This window comes from Cyprinus carpio, chromosome B5 (genome assembly GCF_018340385.1).
Source record: "Cyprinus carpio isolate SPL01 chromosome B5, ASM1834038v1, whole genome shotgun sequence".
Taxonomy (NCBI): domain Eukaryota; kingdom Metazoa; phylum Chordata; class Actinopteri; order Cypriniformes; family Cyprinidae; genus Cyprinus; species Cyprinus carpio.
The window spans coordinates 12663194-12688052 of record NC_056601.1 but is presented as its reverse complement, the minus strand read 5'-3'; the positions used below and the strand labels follow the sequence as shown (position 1 = coordinate 12688052).

The 24859-nt window shown below is 36.8% G+C and overlaps 1 protein-coding gene and 1 long non-coding RNA gene across 2 annotated transcripts; both read right to left on the bottom strand.

The window, feature by feature from the left end:
* Nucleotides 1-13541: 13541 nt before the first annotated feature.
* Nucleotides 13542-15004, bottom strand: LOC109099429. Its single transcript, XR_002015204.2, has 3 exons — nt 14662-15004; nt 14077-14159; nt 13542-13812 (listed from the first exon to the last, which is right to left on the bottom strand). It is a non-coding gene; the product is annotated as an uncharacterized LOC109099429 (long non-coding RNA).
* A 942-nt stretch (nt 15005-15946) lies between these two features.
* On the bottom strand, nt 15947-17659 carry LOC109099428 (GTPase IMAP family member 8-like). The gene is made up of 3 exons (XM_042724415.1): nt 17485-17659; nt 16901-16983; nt 15947-16763 (listed from the first exon to the last, which is right to left on the bottom strand). The coding sequence occupies exons 2-3, from the start codon at nt 16968-16970 to the stop codon at nt 16033-16035; spliced, it is 801 nt and encodes a 266-aa protein (XP_042580349.1). The 5' UTR covers nt 16971-16983; nt 17485-17659; the 3' UTR covers nt 15947-16032.
* Between the last annotated feature and the right edge of the window lie 7200 nt (nt 17660-24859).

The following is a 24859-nucleotide window of genomic DNA, read 5'->3' as shown; positions in this document are numbered from 1 at the left end:
TTCATGTTATAACTTGTATTAAAGTGAAGAATTGTTCATTTAACTTACGGTGGCCATATGTGCCATTCATACGGGACACGTCCTGGCCGGGATTTTTATATTGCCTGAAACATCCAAAATGTTTAAAACATGCAAAGTAGGATTGCCAACTGTTCCCGAATTTATCTCTTCTGTGCATATTTGCATTTGAGCTCTGGAGAGCATCAGATGTTTTTATTCACAATGTTTTTAGCATTGAGCAATGTAGCTAATCACAAAGTTTGACTTTATTATAAGTATAATAATTTAATTATGACAATATTTCAATATTTTTTGTCCGTTTATAATGTAATACATTTCTCATGATGTAATAATTGTTATTACATTTTGAGACAATTATTACATTATGAACATTTTATTACAATAATAATGTAATACTTATTACATTATGTGCAGTTTTTACATTATGTGCAGTTATTACATTATGAGTTGCTACAAGGTGGGAAGATAATCACATGAATTAACATTATAATTGAATATTTTAAAGTAATTTTCTGAATCTCAATTGTTAACTCATTGGTGATAATAAACAAATGGTAAGGAACTTTTAATGAATTTATTTATTTATTTATCTATTTGTTTATTTATTATATTTTTATCGGATTAGTTATAAAATCTCACATATAGCCTACTGCATAAGATAAAAACAACTCACAAATAGAAAATAAATTATTAGGCAAGATATCCATACATCATTCAATCAATGACCTACAAAAGGGGGGAAATACATTTACTGATGCATAAAAACATTTTCTAAATGAGTTACTTTGAGGTTGCATATTTCTTTTCTTCTGCACGTCACAACTGTGCAGTCTTAAATTATTATTTTATCTGTTAACGAGGGCTTTCACTGTTTTACTTTGGAACCTGGTTTTCATTCTCTTGAAATGATGTGAAATGTAACTTTCAGTATCATGTTTTATGCCTTGAGCGAGACTAAAATGTGATGTTCCCTCACTCTTTCAGCACAAAAGTGGTTTGAACTACATTTTGTGGCCATGATTATCTCCCAGATATGCTAAACATAACTATACTGTCATCTGACATTTGTGTTTTGAGGTCTGATTTGACTGTTACAGACAAAACAAAGCTTTCTTTTAAAGCTGATGCATAATAATACCGTAATGCAATATATCAAAGTTCAAGCAGCATAATCAGGATGTATGTATGTTTGTTCAGCACATCCCACAGATGCTCGACTGAATTGAGATCTGGGGAGTTTGGAGACCAAGTCAACATCTCAGACTTGTTGTGCTCATCAAGCCATTCCTGAACCATGCTTTGTGGAAGGGCATTATCCTGCTGAAAGAGGCCACAGCCACCAGGGAATACTGTTTCCATGAGAGGGTGTACATGGTCTGCAACAATGCTTAGGTAGGTGGTACGTGACAAAGTAACACCTACATGGATGGCAGGACCCAGGTTTCCCAGCAGAACATTGCTCAAAGCATCACACTGCCTCTGCTGGCTTTCCTTCTTCCCATAGTGCATCCTGGTGCCATGTGTTCCCCAGGTGAGCGACACAAATGAACCCGGCCATCCACATGATGTAAAAGAAAATGTGATTCATCACACCAGGCCACCTTCTTCCATTGCTCTGTGGTCCAGTTCTGATGCACATGTGCCCACTGGTGTGATGAAGAGATAATCAGTGTTATTTACTTTCCCTGTTAGTGGTCATAATGTTATGCCTGATCGGTGTATATGTATGTGTGTGTGTGTGTGTGTGTGTGTGTGTGTGTGTGTGTGTGTGTGTGTCTGAACTTTGTGAACTACTTTGTGAGGGCCAAAGACATAAACTTTTATTTAAGACTAAAAATGACTAAATATACTATCGTCCAAACCAACACCTACCCCTAAGCCTACCTGTCACAGAAAACATTCTTATATATGAATGGAATGTTGATTACACTATATTTTAAGTTGTCCTTGTTACAGTATAATTATACATTTAAGTACTGAGTAACATTAATTAACTACCTGTACTTACTATATGGTTAGGGTACGAATTATGTTTGGCTTAAGGGTTACTGGCATTTAATTAAGCATAATAATTTGTTATTATAATAGTAAGTACATGTAACATGTAGCAAGGACACCTTAAAATAAAATGTTACCAGAATGTTTTAACATTTATATACATATGCATTTTAATATACATTTTAACATTTTTATATATAATAAGAACCTTATAACATTCTTATATGTTACATTCTTATGTATATATAAAGCTTAAATTAAAATAAATATAAGTCAAAGTTAAGTTAGGTTTCTGTGACAGGTAGGTTTAGGGTTGGTGTAGATTAGGTCCATAAATTGAGTTTTAACATTCTATATATATATAAACAATTATTATCATTTTGAAGAGGACCCCACAAAGTAGTATAAACAAGGGTGTGTGTGTGTGTGTGTGTGTGTGTGTGTGTATGTATATATATATATATATATATATATATATATATATATATATATATATATATATATATATATATATATATATAATATATATAAACTAAAAAAGGCAATGCAAAAAATAAAGAAGAAGAAAGAAAGAAACACATTTCATGGAATCTTTCAAATAAAGATCCATAGTAAAACTTATGCAAGTAATATAAATAGTTTTTACATTCAAGTATAATTAAAGCTTAGACTCAGATTCCCGTTAGATGGGAATTTTACTTTATTTTCCTGGTTGAATAATTAGTGTATTTTACTGAAACTTGTTTACCAAAATAGTTTGATGGTAAACACAAGTGCCTTTTTGGACAGACAGAAATTGCAAAATAAGGAACAGAAAATGCTGCCTTTGTCAAGCTGAATATTTTGTCTATTTTCAGACAGCCCTGACAAAGTGCTGTCATTTCTTTACCGTAATGGACTCGTAGAATTTTTTTTTTTTTACCGGCAGGAATTGTAGGTGGAGGAAGTGAATGTACAGTGCTCTCTCCACCCTCAATACCCTGACTGAGGTCCCCTTGAGCAAGGCACCAAACTCCCAACTGCTCCCCGGGCACCGCAGCATAAATGGCTGCCCACTGCTCCAGGTGTGTGTTCACGGTGTGTGTGTGCACTTTGGATGGGTTAAATGAAGAGCACGAATTCTGAGAATGGGTCACCGTACTTGGCTGTATGTCACATCACTTTCACATATACATTCCAAATGCTCTGTTATTAAATTAAATCTACAGTGCAAACAAATACTGCCCAGGCCAATTTAAGATTTTAATGTGTAAATCAAAGAAGTATATAAATATGAAAAGATGTTTCAATTCAGTCGTCATAGTTGTCATTTGGCCATGATTTTTAAATACCCTGATTTAGTTTTAAATAATCTGAACTTTGTCAATAATCGAAACCTTTGTCTCTAGCTCCCAAGAGATCTTTTGACTCACTTTTGACCTTTACAGTAACCTTTTTGTCTACATGTATATAAGCCTACATGAACCAGAAAAATAAAAATCTTTTCATGTTTATTTTAGAATGAAAAAAAAAATGCAAATGACAGAAACTCAAGCTTTCATCTGGTTTTGTTTAATTCAAAAGGAACATTTGTTTTTTTCAGGTGCAACTTATTCTTATAAATCTTGTCAATTATGTATTCTAATACATATTTTGTGAACAAAAATATATATTTTTTTAAAGGTATGGCAAAATGATACCTTAAAAATGTATGGGCATTGTTACTGTGTGTGTGTGTCAGGATTGGACCTTCTTTGTTGTGTTTTGCTCCATGTCCTTCCCGTGACCCAGTTTCTGCCTCATGTGCCCTTATTTGGTCATTCCTGATCCTGTCCACGTTGTCTCTTAATTAGTCATTCTGTTCACCTGTGTTCCTCCCAGTTGCCTCCTTAAGTCATGTATTTAGTTCCAGTCTGTGCGTTCCTCCTTGGTTGGGTCTACCAGATGTGTACGTGTGTTTTCCTTCCCTTTCAAGAGTGGATTTACCCTGTGTGTTGGATTTAATAAATGACAGTTTCGTTTATCCCTGGCTCCTTCAATCCTTCAGGCAGCGTATCTTGACAGTGTTTTATTGTACATGAATTACAGGTGAATTATGTTGTTCTTGACATTTTTCTGAAAACCATGTGGTGGAAATTACATTTTAAGTAATTTTTTAACTTTTTCCTTTAAGTCAACTCCCTTGACTTGCCAAAGCTATTTTTATAGCTATCATTTGATGTATGCACAGCAATAGATTTACCTTGACTTTTCATTATGTGTATCAAATGTCTCATATCATGCTTGTCATTGTCATTCTTGTCACGTTGGAAAACAAGTACAGTAACTTAAACTCTGGGACAAATATAATAAAATGATAACTGAAATGTTAAATATTCATATTTTACGATACATTTTCATAGTTAAAGGGAAAAAACTAAACCTATACATTAAAAACAGTTGAAAGGTAGCCAAAAACGGCCAACACCAACACCCTGGAAACATCCTGCTGATTGCACAAAATTTTCACTCTCTCTAGAGTTGATTCCTTTATTCTTGTGACATTTTGCTGATTTGGGTTACTTCTTCACTCATTCTAAGTATTCTTAACAGTTAAATTTGTTGCAGCTCTGTCTTCACTTTTCTGTTCCTCTTCAGTTCTTTTGTTATATAAAGCTGATAACCATTATAAGGTTAACAAGATAAAAAAAAAGAGAGAACCATATTTTCCTTGGCTATTGGGTTAAAACATGGTACTAAAACTGGGGTTCTCTCTCTCTCGCTCTCTCTAGGGTTTATTCCTTTATTCTTGTGACATTTTGCTGATTTGGGTTACTTCACTAATTCTAAGTATTCTTTACGGTTAAATTTGTTGCAGCTCTGTCTTCACTTTTCTGTTCCTCTTCAGTTGTTTTGTCATATTAAGCTGATACTCATTAAAATAAGGTTAATAAGAGTTAAGAAAAAAAAAAAGAGAGAGAACTATATTTTCTTTGGCTATTGGGTTAAACCATGGTACTAAAACAGGGGTTTGAATTTGGGGGAATGGGGCCCAGTGGTGCCTCAGCACACTTTCAAGGGGCTGCAAGTTGACATCATAAAAGGTTATTAGAAATGGTTTCAGTGTTTTCATTAAAGTTATGTTTAATATCGTACTGAATATTGCTGGGCATAGGAATCAATAAGATTAAGATCCACAGCAGTTCCGGGTTGTTGTACACTTTTTGTCTACACATCCTCAAAGACTTAAGAGATTTTGATGCTCTTTATTCCCCCACAAACTTAAACTACACTTTAGCTGTTACGTATATTATTTTTTTCCTAATAGGCTATAGAATACGACAGGGAAATGGAAACATAGCTTTGAACTGGAATTATCTGACTGGCATTATAGAATAATAACAAATGGGGTTTTCCAGCTAATTAGAATAGTAAACAGCAGTTTGACATTCAGTCACTTTCTCAAAACATTATCCACAAAATCCACAGCAACAAACTAGTGGTTTAATAAGTTCACTAATAGATTATATGCGTGGGTAGTAGGCCTATTGAGGCTTTCATTCCACTTTCCGATCACGAAATAGATGCTGCATGCTTCAAGGGCTGGCGCTGATATTTAGCATGTGGGGGTGCAAAGGTGACCACACGAGGCTCCACTCATTTCTCCAGTACACATATGACTCATACTTCACAGATTACTCATCAGGTAACCTAATAAATGAAGAGTCTTTTATGAGATTACCCATATCCTATATTCTTTCTCCCCCATTTTTGTTGTCGTGATAGTGATATGCATGTTTGTTATATTGTTCAACTTCAAAAAAAAAAATTTAAATTTAAAAAAAGCTTTTCACAAATTATGAACCCTCTCTCCTCATTTGAAGATAACCATACATTGCGTCACTGGTTCTTCAGTGCTTTTGACACCTTAAAAAATACTGCCATCTCAGAGTCCTTTTATCTAAGGTAGAAGCACTCTGTCGCTTTGTATACCCTGCCCTTTCCCTGTTTATTAATGACAAAGCTATAAACGAAGTTAACAGATTTTTTTTTATTATTATTTAATTTGGAATAATAGGCCCCACAAAAAAATAAAAAAATAAAGAAGAAGTTTTTTCCAATTCTAGTGGTGTCAGTGGCCTTGATTTGTTTAGATTTTGAAGACACCATAAACACCTTTAAAATAAACTGGCTGAAGAGATGCTTTGCAAATCCATTATGGTAGGCTATTTCATTCCAAATAATATCTTTAACAAATATGTTTCTTACTGAAATTTAATTTTTTTACTCACTGCCTTATCTATTTTTCATCAACAATGTCTTCTCCCTTTGAAATTGTCTTCCATCCATAGTTTTTCTCCACACAAAGTTTTTTTCTCTGGAACAATGCTGATATAACTGTCAGAAATAAGTCCCTTCTTTCCCCTAAATGGTTTAATAACAATCTTAATTGCATTCTATCTGTGTTAGATGATTTTGGCAATACTTTAACTTATGGACAATTTATGAATTGCCATAGCTTCCTATTTCCACCAAAATATTGCAATATTTTGCTAAAAGCTATACCAGCAGGTTTAATCCAATTAGTCATAAGTCACCTAATGTTTAGTAAAAGTAATGTTATATATCCTGCTTTGCTCTTGGGCGGTAAAATAAAACTCTTTATCCATTAGTGAAAATAGTGTCTGCTTTCCATTTTTCCTTGCTGAATTTAACTCTCTAATTTCATCCCTTAGACTTATAAACAACAACAAAAAGCACAACATATTTGGTGTTTTATGTGGACATGTTTAAAGATGCGTTAACTGTGTTATTGTGCTTTGATATGTCTGTGTACGTAAACCCATGTTTGTCTTGTTGTTGATGTAAATGTTGTTAGGGATACAATCATATTTTCGCTGATTATGTATTAGGCCTATATGTTTTGCAATACAAAAAAAGAAAACTTCTAAAATACTGCCATCTAGTGGTACATGTAACAAACAGGATTTATCAATTGAACAATACACAGCCCTCATCCTAGGTTTTCATGTAATGACTGTCACAGGAGAAAAGCATGACAGAAGATTCATTAGGATTTATTTTGACGATATCTAGGTGTCCTTAACTACAAAAGGATTTATCTAATTACTATATTCTAATATGTATTGTTTTATATGAAATCCAACTAAACATCTACACAGTATAACAGCAAAACATTTTGCGTGGTGTTCAACACCTTTTGGTTGTGTTATTAGTCATAAAGTAGAGGTGTGTGATACTGACAAAAAAAAAAAAAAAAAAGATATCTTGATATTTTCTGGGATTTGGCTGATAACGATACTCAGAAGATATTTTGCTGAGTGTGTTATTGTGCTGATATCTTGGACAGCTGACTCCTAAAGTTTTTGTTATTCTTCATATTCTGTGTGGTAATCAGTCCACAGCAGTGATAGAAATCTTTTCCAATAAGTTTAAATTCATTTTTACCTTTTATGGTCATTTTTACCTTTAAAAAGCCATTTTTTAAAGTGTTCATCTTTTGAGGCAAAAAATAAAAAATAAAAAAAATGGTACTGTATGTAAGAAATAGCAGAATGCCAGTAGTCTAATTCGTTCCTTTTATGCCTCTCCTTTTTATAAAACTTAATTTAATAAAACTTTTTATTTAAATCTAATTACAGAGTCTTTTGTGTGTGTCATAGCCTAGCCTTTTTACAGAAAGTGTGATCAATCTTTTTTCTACTGTAGGAAAAAAAAGTGGGAGGTGTTTGCATCTGTTTGAGTGTGTGTGATTATATATATAGTAAAAGCGTTATATAGGGTCTTGGTTATCATTAAATTATTCTGCTGCCATTGGCTAATGTCTTACTGTAATCTTTTGTTTTTCTTCTTTTTTTTATTATATCACTTTTATTGAGAGACACCATTTTCCCTTCTCTGCAAAGCTGCTATCACAAAAGGAACCCAGGACATTTCTTAAACAACTTTTTTATAACGGTCTGATGGATGATCTGGTGTGTACTTGGTGCTCAGCTCTCATATTTTTCTTGCAGTTGGCGTCCCAGTTTTGAATTAGGATTCAGGCAGACTTTTATGTAAGGTTTCTTCAAAATCCCACTGTGGGCAAAATATAAAGCAATTAGTTCATACTTATCAAAATATCTGTTGACCACACACACAAACATCACAAAAACATTCTAAATAAAAAATTGCATTACATAATCTCAGTGGTGTTACAGAATGCACTTGGAAGCCTTGGAAGCCAAGGAAGCGCAACGCCGCGTCGCGTAACGGCTAGGACAGGTAGCCTACCGCACACCGGACGCGCCGCGTTCATTTGAAGGCAAACAGTTGTTCTAAGCTTCAAGAATGAACAAAGTGGCGTCGATGTGTCAGCATATGTTTTGAAAAAACAGAGCAAACGGAGAGACTACATTATTAAGGCTACATTGACGGAAATGTTACATTATTATTACAGCTGTCTATCCCATGAAGCAGATGCACAATAGACAATCTTTCAGCGTATAGCAAAGTCATAATGTACGTTAACAACAATTTGGGACAAAATTATGTAATTTAATGGAAAACGATGTGGGCGGCGCTTTGAGACGCGACAGGATTTTTATCAGCCTCATTATGAATCGATGAGCTGATGATGCGCTGCGCTTTTCATCCGGTGTGCGGCCCCCTTTCTGAATGAGCGTGATATAATTCTGGATAATGAAAAATATATTACCCTCAGTGAAAGTGAGGCAGATCAGAAAGACCAAGGACAGAAGAAAGATGGACCGGCTCATGTTTGACCAATGTGACAACAGACTAAGTGAATCTGAATCTAAAAGCTTATAGCTTTTATAGCATTTACTATTTTGGGAAATCCCTTTGATTCCCACTATCAAAAATTACTTAATCCTTAGATGGCATAATATTTCCCTTCATGCCCTTCATACCAACCCTAAATTGAAGAACTAACTAAAAATGTGTGCGTGCGTGCATGCGTGCGTGCGTGTGTGTGTACTGGTATATATGGTTTATGAGGACACAAATGTGTATAATGACATGGGTACTTATGAGGACACTTCCTGTGTCCTTGTAAAACAAAAGGCTTAAAAAACATACAAAATGGTGTTTTATGAAATTCAAAAATTGCCAGTAGTTTTCTGTAAGGGCTAGGTTTAGGTGTAAGGTTGGTGTATGATGATAGAAAATACAGTTTGTACAGTATAAAAACCATTACACCTTTGGAGAGTCACTGTGAACCACAAATACAAGTATATGTGTGTGTCGGTGTGTTTAAATAATATTTTACATATGGATGTTTCAATACAAAGAAGCATGTACAAAACATTCTTCTTCTTTTTAAAAAAGCACTTTATCTTAATTTTTTTCATCTTATTTTGTGTTATTGTGTAATTTTTTCCTGTATGTTACCATAAACCTTTTGCTAAAAACAGTCTAAAACAGTCAGCCACTAACAAGAAGTAGCACCCTTTTCAGTTAGCCTGATAAGTGGTTTATACAGCCAGCGACTTAGCTACTGCCAGCCATCGTGGGCCTGACGAGTAATGGGCAGATCACAGAAGCGAGGGAGACCTCCCCCATAATAGGCACTTTTAAATTACAGTGCATGCGAAACTGCAAAAAGCGATGGAATAAATTTACATATTTGTTTTAAAAACAATATAACTATGGTGATAAGGACCACGGTTTTACTTGTTGTGACCACCATCTACTAATAGGCAGTTAAATTGTGTATTCTAGGCAAGGATTATTGTAAATGTCATTAGGACAAAGGTCAGGATAATTTAACAGAATAGCTTTAATAGCTTCTTTCTCTTTTAATGTTTAGTTATGATTAATTTTAACTGAAGTAAAATGTTAATTCAATAAGAGACTGATTAAAGATAAATATCAATGTCTTACATAAGTTAGGTGTTAACTATTCACAAATGTTAAAGTTCTTAAAGGGAAAGTTCGCCAAAAATTGAAAATCGTCATCATTAACTCACCATCATATCACTCTAAACCTATATGCATTTCTTTCTTCTGTGAAACATAAAAGAGGATCATTTGAGAAATTCAAAAGATTATTTTCCATACAGTAGAAATCAATGGTAACCAAAATGCTTTGGTAACATTCTACAAAATATCTTCTTTTGTGTTCCACAGAAGTAAACCATTAAATTTTCTGCACTCTAGCTCAAAATCAATGCTTCTATGTGACAAAAATGCATTATTTGTTGCATTTGCAGTGCATTCAGCAATATTATCATCATCATTACCCAGCAAAACCTTCAGACACATCTCTTTCTGATGAGAGATTCAGTTGAGCCTGTGTACTGTGTACTAAAAAAAAATAGACTTTTTCAGTGTATTTTTGTGTATGACATCAATCATCTAGCAACATTTAGCAACTTTTTAAGCAGGCTTTAGCTGCTTTCCATTGAAAGGACTCGGAAACAGTGTATACAGCACTGCACCATCAGCGAATAACCTACTATAGGAAATGTCTGATCACCAAATGCTGTAATTTGAAGAATATTTAGAATAGAAATCAAGGTACTTCTTTAACTGAAGAAAAATTTACTTTTGATTTCACTTTCCTTAAATCTTTAATACGGTGGTGACATGGTAAGGAAGTTTCAGTATTACTCAGCAAAGTCTCCATCCTGCACTTGGCTAATTTAGTGACATTCCAGCTAGAAATGTATGGTGTCTACATGGGGTTATGGGTTTCCCCTTATTTTCACTCAAAAATGTAGCCTGTAATTCAACAGCTGATAAGGGAAAATTAAGGGGGTTTCTCTGCCCTTTAAAATCCAGACTTTTAAATGATTAACTCATTTGTAACTTTTTTAAATTCTTCAGAAAAATAACAAACCAAAGCAAATTACCCTAAATATTCTCTTAATATTGTTCATAAAAAGGAAGATACTGTATGTCACGAATGCAAAGCACACTGAGATCACCTTTATTCATCATATAAATAGAGGACTAATGCAAGACCGATAAACAGGCACTGCATCAGAGTTATAATTGCATCCACACTGATATATTCTGAGCAGTAATCAGTAGGACAGGAAATTTAATGCAAAGTATTTCTGTATTTGCTGCTACATTTTGATAACATGCAACCACGTGTGACTTCCTCTAAAGCTAAGCACTTCTGAGAAATGCTCTGCTTTATACTAAATAGGCATATGTTTCAGTTCACAATTTACAGTCTTTTACATGAAGGACTTGAATAGATGATTTCAGCCTTCTCGATTGCCTTTCAAGAGATTCTATTCACTCCTCTATCACCACAAATGAATCTGCCCTTCATAGGCAGTGCATAGCCTGAAACAACCCAGTGTTAATTTCAGATCAGTTTTAGAATTCATATTTGAAAATATCGCACAACAAACACAAAACATTATTTATTTGAGAGTGAGCTCACCTTTCACCTCCACCACAAAGAGACAAACAAGAACAATAAAAGCTGTTTTCATTTTTGTTTTGATCTTGTACAATCTCTTAAATGTCTGGACGGATGATATCATGAATAATGGGATTTCAGCAACTCTATTTTTATACTGCCTAGGTCTGGCCACAGGTGATTGTTTTTCTTTTTGTTTCATTAGAGTTTCCTTCAATTGTACCAAGAAATTGAAGCCTTTATATGTAAAGAGATGCTCTGTCATGAGGCAATTGTTTTTAAATGCATTAGAAAAAAACCTTTCTGTTTATAGTTTCAGAACAGGCCTTTTCAGTAATCTTTTTTAAGACATTAATGTTTCCACAGGAATGGTCTCTGATAATTCACATAACCCACTGATTAATTCTGGTATGCTTCAGTTTTATTCACATAATGCTCATAATGTGATATTTTTACAAAGAGATTGTGAGAATGTGGACCTTCAATGCAAGAACAACAAAAAACTGTGTTCTCAGGTGAGGAAACTCAGTTCATACAGAGCTCATTTACCCAAAGTGAAATGTCCTTTTTCATTTTTTTCATTGTGTCGTTTCAAACTCAGGGCCATAAACATCATAAATGATGTGTGAAGGATATTTAAGAGCTTCGGTGGGGGAGAACATTTTCAGTTAAGAACTATTCAAACTGTGTCTGTTCCTCACACAGCACACCAGTCATATGGACTACTTTAGAGATTTTTTATGTTTTGGATCTTGACAGGATCACCTTTTACTTTATGTATAAGCATTAAAAAAATTGCAGTGTGAAGATCCTACTTAACTTCTCCTTTTGTGTTGTATAGAAGAAATAATGTCATATGAGTTTGGATCGTCATGAGTATGTGAATAAATGATGACCAAATTTTGTGGGAACTAAGCCTTTAATGTTCTGAATTCTTTGCTTAACAGGAAATATATGTTGGAAATGTATTGTTTGAAAGGACAGTTACACATACAAAATTGTTTAATTCAGACCACAAACGAAACAAGCCATTATAGATTGTTATTCCAGGATAACTGCCAATTTCACACAATAAGCATGACCTACATACACTGAAACCTAAGCAGTAACCACTTTACAGTAAAAATCTATAAGCTATGACATTTTTAATATTATTGATTTCATTCCACTGCATGCATCTTACAGTTCCATCACTGAAGTAACATAACAGAGGAGAAAAGGTTTTTCTATGTTATCCAAACATGAAGTTTTTCAATCCTTGCCACAGTTGCCCTCACACTACGGGACTAAAGATATTAAGTAGTATATATAGTTTATAAGTATTATGCCATAATTTTCAGTTAAACTGCTTACAGCAGTGACACACATCACCAAATAATGATACGCCTTGTCACTGCACCAAATTGTTATAAATTGCACAAAGCCTCACAGGTTTCATGCTTCTCAATATTGACACATAATTAATTCATAAACTGAATGAACAAATTAATAAATAATAATGAATTTTATAATTAATATAAGTATACCCAACTTTACTCAGATACATACAGTATACTCCTGTTAAGCAGTACATAGCAAATCGCAGCTGCTTGATTGCTTGTAAAACATAAACTATAAAACACAGCTTTAGTCTGCTAAATGTGATTATAAGGCATGAAGGCATGATATTAATAAATAATAAACACTGACATCATGATTTTCTATAAAGCTGCTTTAGAATAAAGTTTATTGTGTAAAGTACGGTACAAATAAACTCGACCATCATCTACCATTTTTTCTGTTTATTACACACCTCATAATTTCTGATGACATCATCAGTAATCCAAATGACATGTTGAGAATTTTGCAATTGTACTTTAATGTATTTCCTATCTTCTCCTCTGTGCACCTGTTTAGATTTTGCAAACTGAGCTTAGGACAGTGTACAGAAAACACTTTGCTCTCCATTTCCTGCCACTGTCTTCTTTGCCTTCTTCGCCTTCTTCAGCAATTCTGAAACCTGAGCTCTATCCTCAGTCTCACTAATATTGAGAACATGAAACTGATTTCTAAGTTTTGTCTGGAGGCCATAGTCTTGGATGTCCTGCTTTTGTTGTTCATCCTTAACAGTGAAAAGAATTATGACCTTCTCCCACCAGCTCTCCTCAAAAAGCATCTTAAATTTATTCTCTATCTCTGGCTTCTTTTCACACTGCACTCCTGGTATGACTAGTAGTAAAGCGTGAGGTCCCTGAGTAAAAGGACCAATACAGACATTTATTTTTTATTTTATTTCATCTGGGTTGAGCGCACAGCTGAACCAGTCAGGAGTGTTGATCACAGTCACCTGCTCCCCGTCCAGCACTCCAGTATCTACTGTGATCTTCATCAGGAGGGCTGGAGAGGCATCACACTCCTGACTGATTTACACAAGCTCCAGTCTGGATCCAGAACACCTGAGAAGAGACGATGCCAACCCCTCAGAGGACCTCAGATGATGCTAACCCAGAGACAACATACAGAACTACCACATTTTGCTATAAGTTTGATTGCATAATTGCTGTTAATAGTGTTAATCGTCTGTTTGTTTACGTCTTTCTGCCGTATGCAGATAAACTGACAGTCATCACTGATAAGCTACTAAATATTGTAGAAACTTGAATTGAATTGAAACATTGTCTTTAGAAAAAAAAGCACAGAAGCTCTGCAGTTATCATTACCAGTAATCATAGGGCGTTGGTGTTTTGGTTCTTCGGTGGAGTTCACATCAGTCTTAATTTAATGATACATTTCAAGTTTAGTTCTGAAATTGACACAACACAGTACACACATCATGATTGCTCTAAACATGTTATGGTTAGTGTTTGTTAGCTAGCCTATATATTGCAATGCTTTATCATTGAAGATAACTAGCGTCTGTTCATGAAAAATGTCCACTAGATGTCGCTACACTATAATGAAATGTTGACCTTTTAACAGTCCAAATATCAGCAAAGACGAAATACAAGCGCTTATGCAGTGCAGAAGTACATTATTGCGTTTGTATAAAGCTATAAGGCATTCAGATATTTACATGAAAATGTGTTCTCTGATGTTGACGAATTTAGTCTACGCATGGATAGCCTAAACAAAATATCAATCTGTATGCATGAAAGCTTATTAATGAATAAATAGCCTACAAAACAGTTTACTAAACGTGTATAGGCTATTTATTTGAATAGGCCTACGTCTAATGCGACACAGTTTATGGTAAATTTATGGTTTATGTTGCTCAGAATGAAATTAGAGGATCTGCTGCTACTCACCCGAACTGCTCTCCTCTCTGTTTTCTAACACAATATAACAATCTTTCACTTTCGAGACTTTCAGACGCATCATCACGTTCCTGTTTCTTTCACTTTCACCTTTTCAACATGCAATATAATTCAATAAATATACACAGTGAGAAATAGTGCAGTAGGAATGTAGCGCTGCAAACATGTAAATGGGTCAAGCAACATGGTCACCACCAACACCACCACATATATGGCACAACTTCTGTTGTTATGTATATGTTTCAATTACCTCTTCTTTACAGTGCATCCAGAAAGTATTCACAACTTTTTGCAAATTCCAAGTGTGTTTTCATGTCTTCACTGAGGAGAGGATTGAGTTTGACCACACCGCCATAAAACCCAAAACAGTGAAGTGTTGCAGTGATGTTTGTCCTTCTGTATGTTTCTCCCATCTGCATATATGATCATGGCACTCAACTAGAGTGACCATCAGGTTCTTGGTCACCAGTCTAGACAAGGCCCTTCTCCATCAATTGCTTAGTTTGGCCAGGAGGCCAGTTCTAGGAAGAGATGTTTCAAACTTCTTCCCTTAAGGGTAACAGACTAGATGCTTCAGTGAACCTTCAATGCTGCAGAAATTTCTCTGTAGCCTTCCCCTGAGGTCTACAGACAATTCCTTGGATTTCATGGCTTGGTTTGTGCTCTGACATGCACTGTTAACTGTGGGACCTTATATAGAAAGTTGTGTGCCTTTCCAAATCATGTCCAATAAACTGAATTTTCTACAGATGGACTCAGGTCAAGTTGTAGAAACATCTCAAGGATGATCAGTGGAAACAGGATACATATTTGTGCACAAGTAGTGCTCCAAATAAAGTTTCATTATCATTTTTAAATCAGTAAGTATCAAGCGATATGTCAGTAAAAATGTTAATAGATTTGATCTATACTTCGTATGAAATAATGTATTTTGAAAATTTTACTTTTGTAGACTTGCATTTAGCTGCTGTACAGGAAATAGCCTACATGGTGGATTGACAGGACAATGTATTGCTAGATATACAAAAACATGTATTTTATATTCAGATCTTTATTTCCAACATGTTGAAATACAAAAGGGAAAACACAAAAGTTGTTTTAAGGACAATGCCAATTTCACACACACAAAAAGCATCTGCTAAATACCTGCATTCACAATAAAAAAAAAGGAGTAACTTTGACTTTATACTATCACATGCTCTGCCAAGACTAGTTTTTCTATTGTGGTATTTTAGCTTTTAAATAGATATTCTGCATTTCTGTTGATTTTTTTTAAAAAGCAGTCATCTTAATGTGCAAGCCCTGTTAATGAATAATACAAAAGCTAAACTACACTGGACTTTCTACAGTGCTGTATAATACTTAAGGATAGTCAATTATCTCAAAGGGTTCATTAGGTTCAGTCCAAACTGTGCACTGCAACTTTTGCGATGATACCTTAATGTAGTTTGTCTCTTCTACGCTCACCTGTTTAGATATTGCAATAGCTTTCTCTCTCTGAGTTTCACTTATCTTACAGACGTCACTACTTTGTACATTTCCTTTCACTATAATCTCTACCTTCTTCAGCAGCTCTGAAACCTGATCTCTTTTCTTAACCTGACTAATGTTCAGGACATGAAATCTGTTAACACATATATCCTTAAGTGGCTTGAGATCATGTTTTTGGATCTCTAGCTCTTCTTGTTCATTAGTAGCAGTGAAGAGGATCATGAGTCTCTTACAGAATGTGTTTTGAAAATTCTCAAATTTGTACACTATCTCTTTCTCCTTTTGAAGAAACTGATTTACTGGTATGACTAGTAGTAAAGCGTAAGGTCCATGAGAAGACAGACCAATACAGAATTGTATTTTTTGTTTTATTTCATCTGGGTTGAGCGCAGAGCTGAACCAGTCAGGAGTGTTGATCACAGTCACCTTCTCCCCGTCCACCACCCCAGTATCTACTGTGATCTTCATCAGGAGGGCTGGAGAGGCATCACACTGACTCTCCTCTCTGCCAAATATCACGTGTTCCACTGCAGTCTTCTCAAGCACAGACATGCCCAGCAGGACAAGTGTCAGTTCTGATGCAATAATTAGATCACTTTCATCTAGAAGAAATTTGAAAGATTAGCTGTTTAAGGCAAAGTCATTGTGATATCAAAAGGTAGGCAATTAACTCTGTTTCTTATCTAATTAGAAACAGAGTCTTTAGAAAAAAGCACAGAAGCTCTACAGTTATCATTACCAGTAATCGTAAGACGTTGGTGTTTTGGTTCTTCGGTGGAGTTCACATCAGTCTTAATTTTATGATACATTTCAAGTTTAGTTCTGAAATTGACACAACACAGTACACACATCATGATTGCTCTAAACATGTTATGGTTAGTGTTTGTTAGCTAGCCTATATATCGCAATGCTTTATCATTGAAGATAACTAGCGTCTGTTCATGAAAAATGGCCACTAGATGTCGCTACACTATAATGAAATGTTGACTTTTTAACAGTCCAAATATCAGCAAAGACGAAATACAAGCGCTTATGCAGTGCAGAATTACATTATTATTTTTTGTATGAAGCTATAAGGCATTCAGATATTTACATGAAAATGTGTTCTCTGATGTCGACGAATTTAGTCTATGCATGGATAGCCTAAACAAAATATTAATCTGTATGCATGAAAGCTTATTAATGAATAAATAGCCTACAAAACAGTTTACTAAACGTGCAGGCTATTTATTTGAATAGGCCTACGTCTAATGCGACACAGTTTATGGTAAATTTATGGTTTATGTTGCTCAGAATGAAATTAGAGGATCTGCTGCTACTCACCCGAACTGCTCTCCTCTCTGTTTTCTAACACAATATAACAATCTTTCACTTTCGAGACTTTCAGACGTATAATCACGTTCCTGTTTCTTTCACTTTCACCTTTTCAACATGCAATATAATTCAATAAATATACACAGTGAGAAATAGTGCATAAGCCAAATGTCACAACTCATCAGAGTAGGAATGTAGCGCTGCAAACATGTAAATGGGTCAAGCAACATGGTCACCACCAACACCACCACATATATGGCACAACTTCTGTTGTTATGTACAAACCCGATTCCAAAAAATTTGGGACACTGTACAAATTGTGAATAAAAACAGAATGCAATGAAGTGGAAGTTACAAATTTCATATTTTATTCAGAATACAACATAAATGACATATCAAATGTTTAAACTGAGAAAATGTATAATTTTAAGGGAAAAATAAGTTGATTTTAAATTTCATGGCATCAACACATCTCATAAAAGTTGGGACAAGGCCATGTTTACCACTGTGTGGAATCCCCTCTTCTTTTTATAACAGTCTGCAAACGTCTGGGGACTGAGGAGACAAGTTCCTCAAGTTTAGGAATAGGAATGTTGTCCCATTCTTGTCTAATACAGGCTTCTAGTTGCTCAACTGTCTTAGACCTTCCTCTTTATGATGCGCCAAATGTTTTCTATGGGTGAAAGATCTGGACTGAAGGCTGGCCATTTCAGTACCCGGATCCTTCTTCTACGCAGCCATGATGTTGTAATTGATGCAGTATGTGGTCTGGCATTGTCATGTTGGAAAATGCAAGGTCTTCCCTGAAAGAGACGACGTCTGGATGGGAGCATATGTTGTTCTAGAACTTGGATATACCTTTCAGCATTGATGGTGCCTTTCCAGATGTGTACCACACGCACTCATGCAACCCCATACCATCAGAGATGCAGGCTTCTGAACTGAGCGCTGATAACAACTTTGGTTGTCCTTGCCCTCTTTAGTCCGGATGACATGGCATCCCAGTTTTCCAAAAAGAACTTCAAATTTTGATTCGTCTGACCACAGAACAGATTTCCACTTTGCCACAGTCCATTTTAAATGAGCCTTGGCCCAGAGAAAATGCATACGCTTCTGGATCATGTTTAGATATGGCTTCTTTTTTGACCTATAGAGTTTTAGCCAGCAACGGCGAATGGCATGGTGGACTGTGTTCACCGACAATGTTTTCTGGAAATATTCCTGAGCCCATGTTGTGACTTCCATTACAGTAGCATTCCTGTTTGTGATGCAGTGCCGTCTAAGCGCCCGAAGATCATGGGCATCCAGTATGGTTTTCCGGCCTTGACCCTTACCCACGGAGATTGTTCCAGATTCTCTGAATCCTTGGATGATATTATGCACTGTAGATGATGATAACTTCAAACTCTTTGCAATTTTTCTCTGAGAAACTCCTTTCTGATATTGCTCCACTATTTCGTTCGCTGCAGCATTGGGGGAATTGGTGATCCTCTGCCCATCTTGACTTCTGAGAGACACTGCCACTCTGAGAGGCTCTTTTTATACCCAATCATGTTGCCAATTGACCTAATAAGTGGCAAAATGGTCCTCCAGCTGTTTCTTATATGTACATTTAACTTTTCCGGCCTCTTATTGCTAACTGTCCCAACTTTTTTGGAATGTTTAGCTCTCATGAAATCCAAAATGAGCCAATATTCGGCATGACATTTCAAAATGTCTCACTTTCAACCAGGGGCGCAGATGGGATTTTTTAATTGGGGAGGACCAAGCTGTCAGCAACTGATTTCAACTCAATAAGTTATTTTGCATAATTTGGGCTTTAACTGGTGATCAAGTAGGTTGGGCTAATGGTTTGCTCTAAAAAGCCATTGGGGGATTCTAATTTGAAATCATGGCTAAACAACAATGGACAAAGGTAAACAAAGGCCTACCTGATCAACACTAGCAATGCATGATCAAACTGTTATGTGTCTAGTATACCAATCACCCACCAAAACTTAACGCCTTCTGCAAAATATGTTTTATTTAAACATTTGCTTATCTCAGCATACAAATTCTATCATTATGATCAAAAAAGCAAAGAACCTATGTACAACAAAAAAAAAAAAAAAAACATAAATATAATAAACATAAACAAAAATAAGTAAATATACAGAGTATTAGAAATTCCATCTAGTGCAGCCAAACAAATTTATGACGGACCCAAAAACATCTCTCCTCCTTTCATTACCCTGAACATACTGCTCGGTAATTTCTTGTCTGTCCAGTCTGTCAAGCCTCTCTTGGTGAATATGGCACACAGCAATGCCATTGAGTCTTTTTTGTGTCATGGTTGATCGCAACCATGTTTTCAATCTGCGTAACCCACTAAAACTGTGCTCTGCCTCAGCAGATGATATGGGCACCACCATCAACAATCTTACTAATGTCTCTACCTGATCAAATAGGCCACGGACTTCAGGGGGCATTTCTTTCAAAGCATGCACAGCATCTGCAGTTGTGCTGACCTTGTATTTCTTTTTAAACATGGCTAATTGGATTTTCAAGTCTTCCTCATTCAGTTCAGGATATATTTGAACTGCTGCATCATTTATAATGGGAGTCAGGAGTGAGTTTTCCAGTTCTTTTAAAGTTTGAATGCCTGGTTGCATAAACCTCTCAGTAATTTGTGCATCTACGGTGTCAAGGACACAGTAGAACTCTACTCTGTAAAAATCCACAGCTGATCCAGGTGTGTATGCAGGAGCCTGTCCAGAATATCTCTTAGGGGGCCTATGTCTGCGTGGTGAAACAATGGGCTCTAGAGACAGATTGTCACACCTGTCTCCTGCCTCCTTAAAGATTGTCTCAAAGTGTTCAGTGTTTCTTTTGGATTTCAAGCTAAAGAGACTGAAAACACAAAGACCACCACCTCCACAATCTTATTATAGATACTTTTATAAAACCTATATTTCACTGATCACATCTAAAGCAAGCAGAAGTCTGAGTACAACATTACCCTGTTGCAGTCGAACACATAAGCCCTCTGCCCAGCTTGCAGATTCAGAATTACTTGCAGCCATCTCATCTAGTGCATTTAGTACCATCCCATATTGGCTAAGAACAGCACGGATAGCAGGTGAGCATACAGTCCACCTAGTGGGACATAAAGGCCTGATGGACAGGGCTGGCCCTTCCCCTTCAGCTGCAACAATGGCTCCCACAGTATATATATGGTGCTAGTGGCTGTGCTCGCTGAATAACAGCCTGGGCACCTGAGTACTTTCCAGCCATATTTGAAGCCCCATCATATGCCTGACCTCTGAGGCCAGATATTGGCAAATTTAGTCTCAACAGAACGTCCAAAATGATGCTGGCAAGGTTTTCACCTGATGTAGAAGTTGTTTCATACAACCCTATAAAGTCTTCGTGCACCAGCAAATCAGTGTCAATATAACGTAGGCACAGCGCCTCCTGCTCAACACCAGAGATATCCCTTGTCCCATCCATAATAATCGAATACTGCAACACTGGTAGGGACCGGATCTCAGCTGCAATTGTCCCGATAATTGATGAACTCATCAAATTTATACGCTCATTTTGACTATCCCAAGATGTGTGCACCCCTCTCTTTGCAGATAACCACCTAGTAAATGATCGATCATCTTCAGCTTTGTATTTTAAAAGTTGCTCAAGGTTACCTTGATGATGTTCATGCCCCCTAAAGGCCAATCCCTGCCTCGCCAGAAACATCTCTCCCCCTATTATTTTTAAGAGGTTAGCTCTGTTTTCTGCCTGCTGTGTACTGACTGCACTGCTCAACTGTGTAGTAACTGGCCTGTTTTCATAGGCACCTCTGATTTCTCATGCATGAAAAATTTTTCAAGTGCTTTTTTCCAGTTTTTAAATCCAGTACTGACAAAAGCTGGGTCTATACTCTTGGCTTTCTCAAATTACCCAGACCAAAAAAAACAAAAAAAACCAAAACAAACAACAACAACATTAACCAAAATAAACTGCACACACCAATACTTCTCAAACCACAATTTCCGGAATTTCATCACTTGTTTTTTCATCACTTTTTTTGCAAAACTTTAGGGTCAGGTTGATTTGGCTTTGTATGCGTCATTATCATGTCAACATCCTCTCCCTCTGTGTTGCCTCCTGTCCCTCCTTGTTGTTCTGTCCCTGCTTCTTCTGTCTGTAATCCTACTGTCTCTCCTTACTCATGCTGTCTTTTTCTACTGTGGCAGCCCTCCGCCAGATCCTCACTTGACTGACTAGGGCTTGCCTTACTGTCATCAGGAATTGCCTGCAGGCCAGGAGGACAGTGTTAACATTTATATCTTATAATTTCAGTTAACCCTCTACACCCCACTAGAATTTTACAACAATATGAAATACAACATATTCCTGAGAATTCCGGCTAAAACTACTAAAGTTGGTTATTATTTGAAATGTCTAAGAATAACTAAAAAAAACTATTTAAGAGTTAATTACAAGCAATTTATGGTTTAGAAATAGCTCGTTCAAATGATGTGTGACTCAAAGAACTAAACATCCATGTTTTCCATGTCTTGCCGAAAGACTCTTCAATGCATAGTGAGAGCAGCTGAGAAGAATGTTGGGGTCTCCCTCCCCTCCCTCCAGGACATTTATGTAACCCATCTCACCTGTAAAACCCTCTGCATTGCAGGTGTTACGTCCCACATAACTCTAGGGGTAAATGTGGACGCAACAAAAGTAAAAATATTTTAAAGAGCGTTAATCTGAGTCCTGCCACAGCACCACAACCAACAAGTTGTCCAGAAAAAGATTTTATTTCACAGCTCGTGGAACATATAAAAAAAAAAAAAAAAAAAAAAAAAAAAAGGGGGGGAAGCAATAGCTTCAGGAGAGGGTAAGGCCAAAATAATACACAAAAATACAAATCTAACTAGAGTAGCTTACCTCTAACTAGACTAACAAAGAAAAGAAAAGAAAATAACAGAATTGTATCCTAGATCCCTTCCCGGCCCCAAAACAGGAGAAAACAGAGTTAAACAAAAATGGCACCCACCTCCCTACAGCTTCCAAAACAGAGCTAATAAGCCAAACGCAAATAGGCCACATGAACTAAAAGGTGAAGGACAATAGAAATCTCTTTAACTAAAGTGACAAAAGTAAGTGTTGCAGAATATCAAAATAAACAAATTCTACAATACCAAAGTAGAATACTAAACAGCTCAACAACCACCAACTGCAGGCTGCAGGCTGGGCAGAACAAAGACACCACTCTGGAGAAAGCTCTTGGGGGAACAGTTTTTTTCCAGTCTGGTAGCTGGAACTCTGCTTTTATGCTGGCTCACTCTTACATTTACATTTACATTTAATCATTTAGCAGACGCTTTTATCCAAAGCGACTTACAAATGAGAACAGTAGAAACAATCAGATCAACGAGAGAACAACAACGGTATACAAGTGCTATGACAAGTCTCAGTTAGTCTAGTACAGAACACGTAGCCAGGTTTTTTTTTTTTTTTTTTTTTTTTTTTTTTTTTTGAATATGATACACAAGAAAAAGAAAAGGTAAGTACTAGTATTAGTTGGTTAAGTGCAGGCAAAAAAGATGAGTCTTAAGATGTTTTTTAAAAAATGAGTAAAGACTCAGCTGTTCGAATTGAGATCGGGAGGTCATTCCACCAGCTGGGCGCAGTCCAGGAAAAAGTCCGTGAGAGTGATTTTGAACCTCTTTGGGATGGCACCACAAGACGTCGTTCACTTGCTGAGCGCAAACTTCTGGAGGGCGCATAAGACTGAACTAGTGAGTTTAGGTATGTTGGCGCCGTGCCAGTGGTCGTCTTGTAGGCAAGCATCAGTACCTTGAATTTGATGCGAGCGGCTACTGGTAGCCAGTTTAACCTGATGAGGAGAGGAGTCACATGAGCTGTTTTTGGCTCATTGAAGACAACCCTCGCTGCTGCATTCTGGATCAGTTGTAGAGGCTTGATAGTACATGCAGGAAGGCCCGCCAGAAGATCATTACAATAGTCCAGTCTGGAGAGAACAAGAGCTTGGACAAGAAGTTTGTGGCTTGCTCTGACAGGAAGGGTCTAATCTTCCTAATGTTGTATAAGGCAAATCTGCAGGACCGGGTCGTTGTAGCAATATGGTCTGTGAAGCTTAACTGATGATCCATCACAACTCCTAGGTTTCTGGCTGTCCTGGAAGGAGTTATGGTTGACGAACCCAGCTGTATAGAGAAGTTGTGATGAAACGATGGGTTAGCTGGAACCACCAGCAGTTCAGTCTTAGTAAGGTTGAGCTGAAGGTGATGGTCACCAATCAAGCTAGAAATGTCACTCAGACAGGCTGAAATGCGAGCAACTACCGTCGGGTCATCAGGTTGGAATGAGAAGTAGAGTTGAGTGTCATCAGCATAGCAGTGATAGGAAAAGCCATGCTTCTGAATGACAGATCCTAATGACGTCATGAAGATGGAGAAGAGAAGCGGTCCAAGTACTGAGCCTTGAGGAACCCCAGTAGCAAGTTGTTGTGACTTAGAAACTTCACCCCTGCAAGACACCATGAAGGATCTATCAGAAAGGTAGGAGTTAAGCCACTGGAGAGCGGTTCCAGAGATGCCCATCTTTCTGAGGGTGGACAGGAGAATCTGGTGATTAACAGTGTCAAAAGCAGCAGACAAGTCCAGCAAAATGAGAACTGAGGATTTTGAAGCTGCTCTTGCCAGTCGCAGGGCTTCAGTAACCGAGAGCAGGGCAGTCTCAGTTGAGTGGCCACTTTTGAAGCCAGATTGGTTGCTGTCCAGGAGGTTGTTCTGTACAAGAAACATAGAGAGCTGGTTGAACACAGCTCGTTCGAGTGTCTTCGCAATGAATGGAAGAAGGGATACCGGTCTGTAGTTTTCTAGAAGTGCTGGATTTAGAGATGGTTTCTTCAGCAGTGGGCTTACCCGAGCCTGCTTAAATGCTGAGGGAAATGTTCCAGAGTGAAGAGAGGAGTTGATAATGTGAGTAAGTGAAGGTATGACTGAAGAAGAAATCGCTTGAAGGAGGTGAGTGGGTATCGGATCCAGTGGGCAAGTAGTAGGATGACTGGACAGGATAAGTTTGGAAACGTCCGTCTCTGAGAGTGGAGAGAAGGAGGAGAACGAGTGAACATTAGTCGTTGTGAAGTTATCCTCAGTCTGCGGTGTGGAGAATTGGTCACTGATGGTTCTTGTCTTATTCGTGAAGAAAACTGCAAAGTCATCAGCTGTAAGAGTCGATTGAGGAGGAGGTGGAGGTGGATTAAGAAGAGAAGAGAAGGTTTTGAAGAGTGTCCGAGCGTCACAACAGTTGTTAATCTTGTCTTGGTAATATGATGCTTTAGCAGTGAAGACGTTTGCAGAGAAGGAAGAGAGGA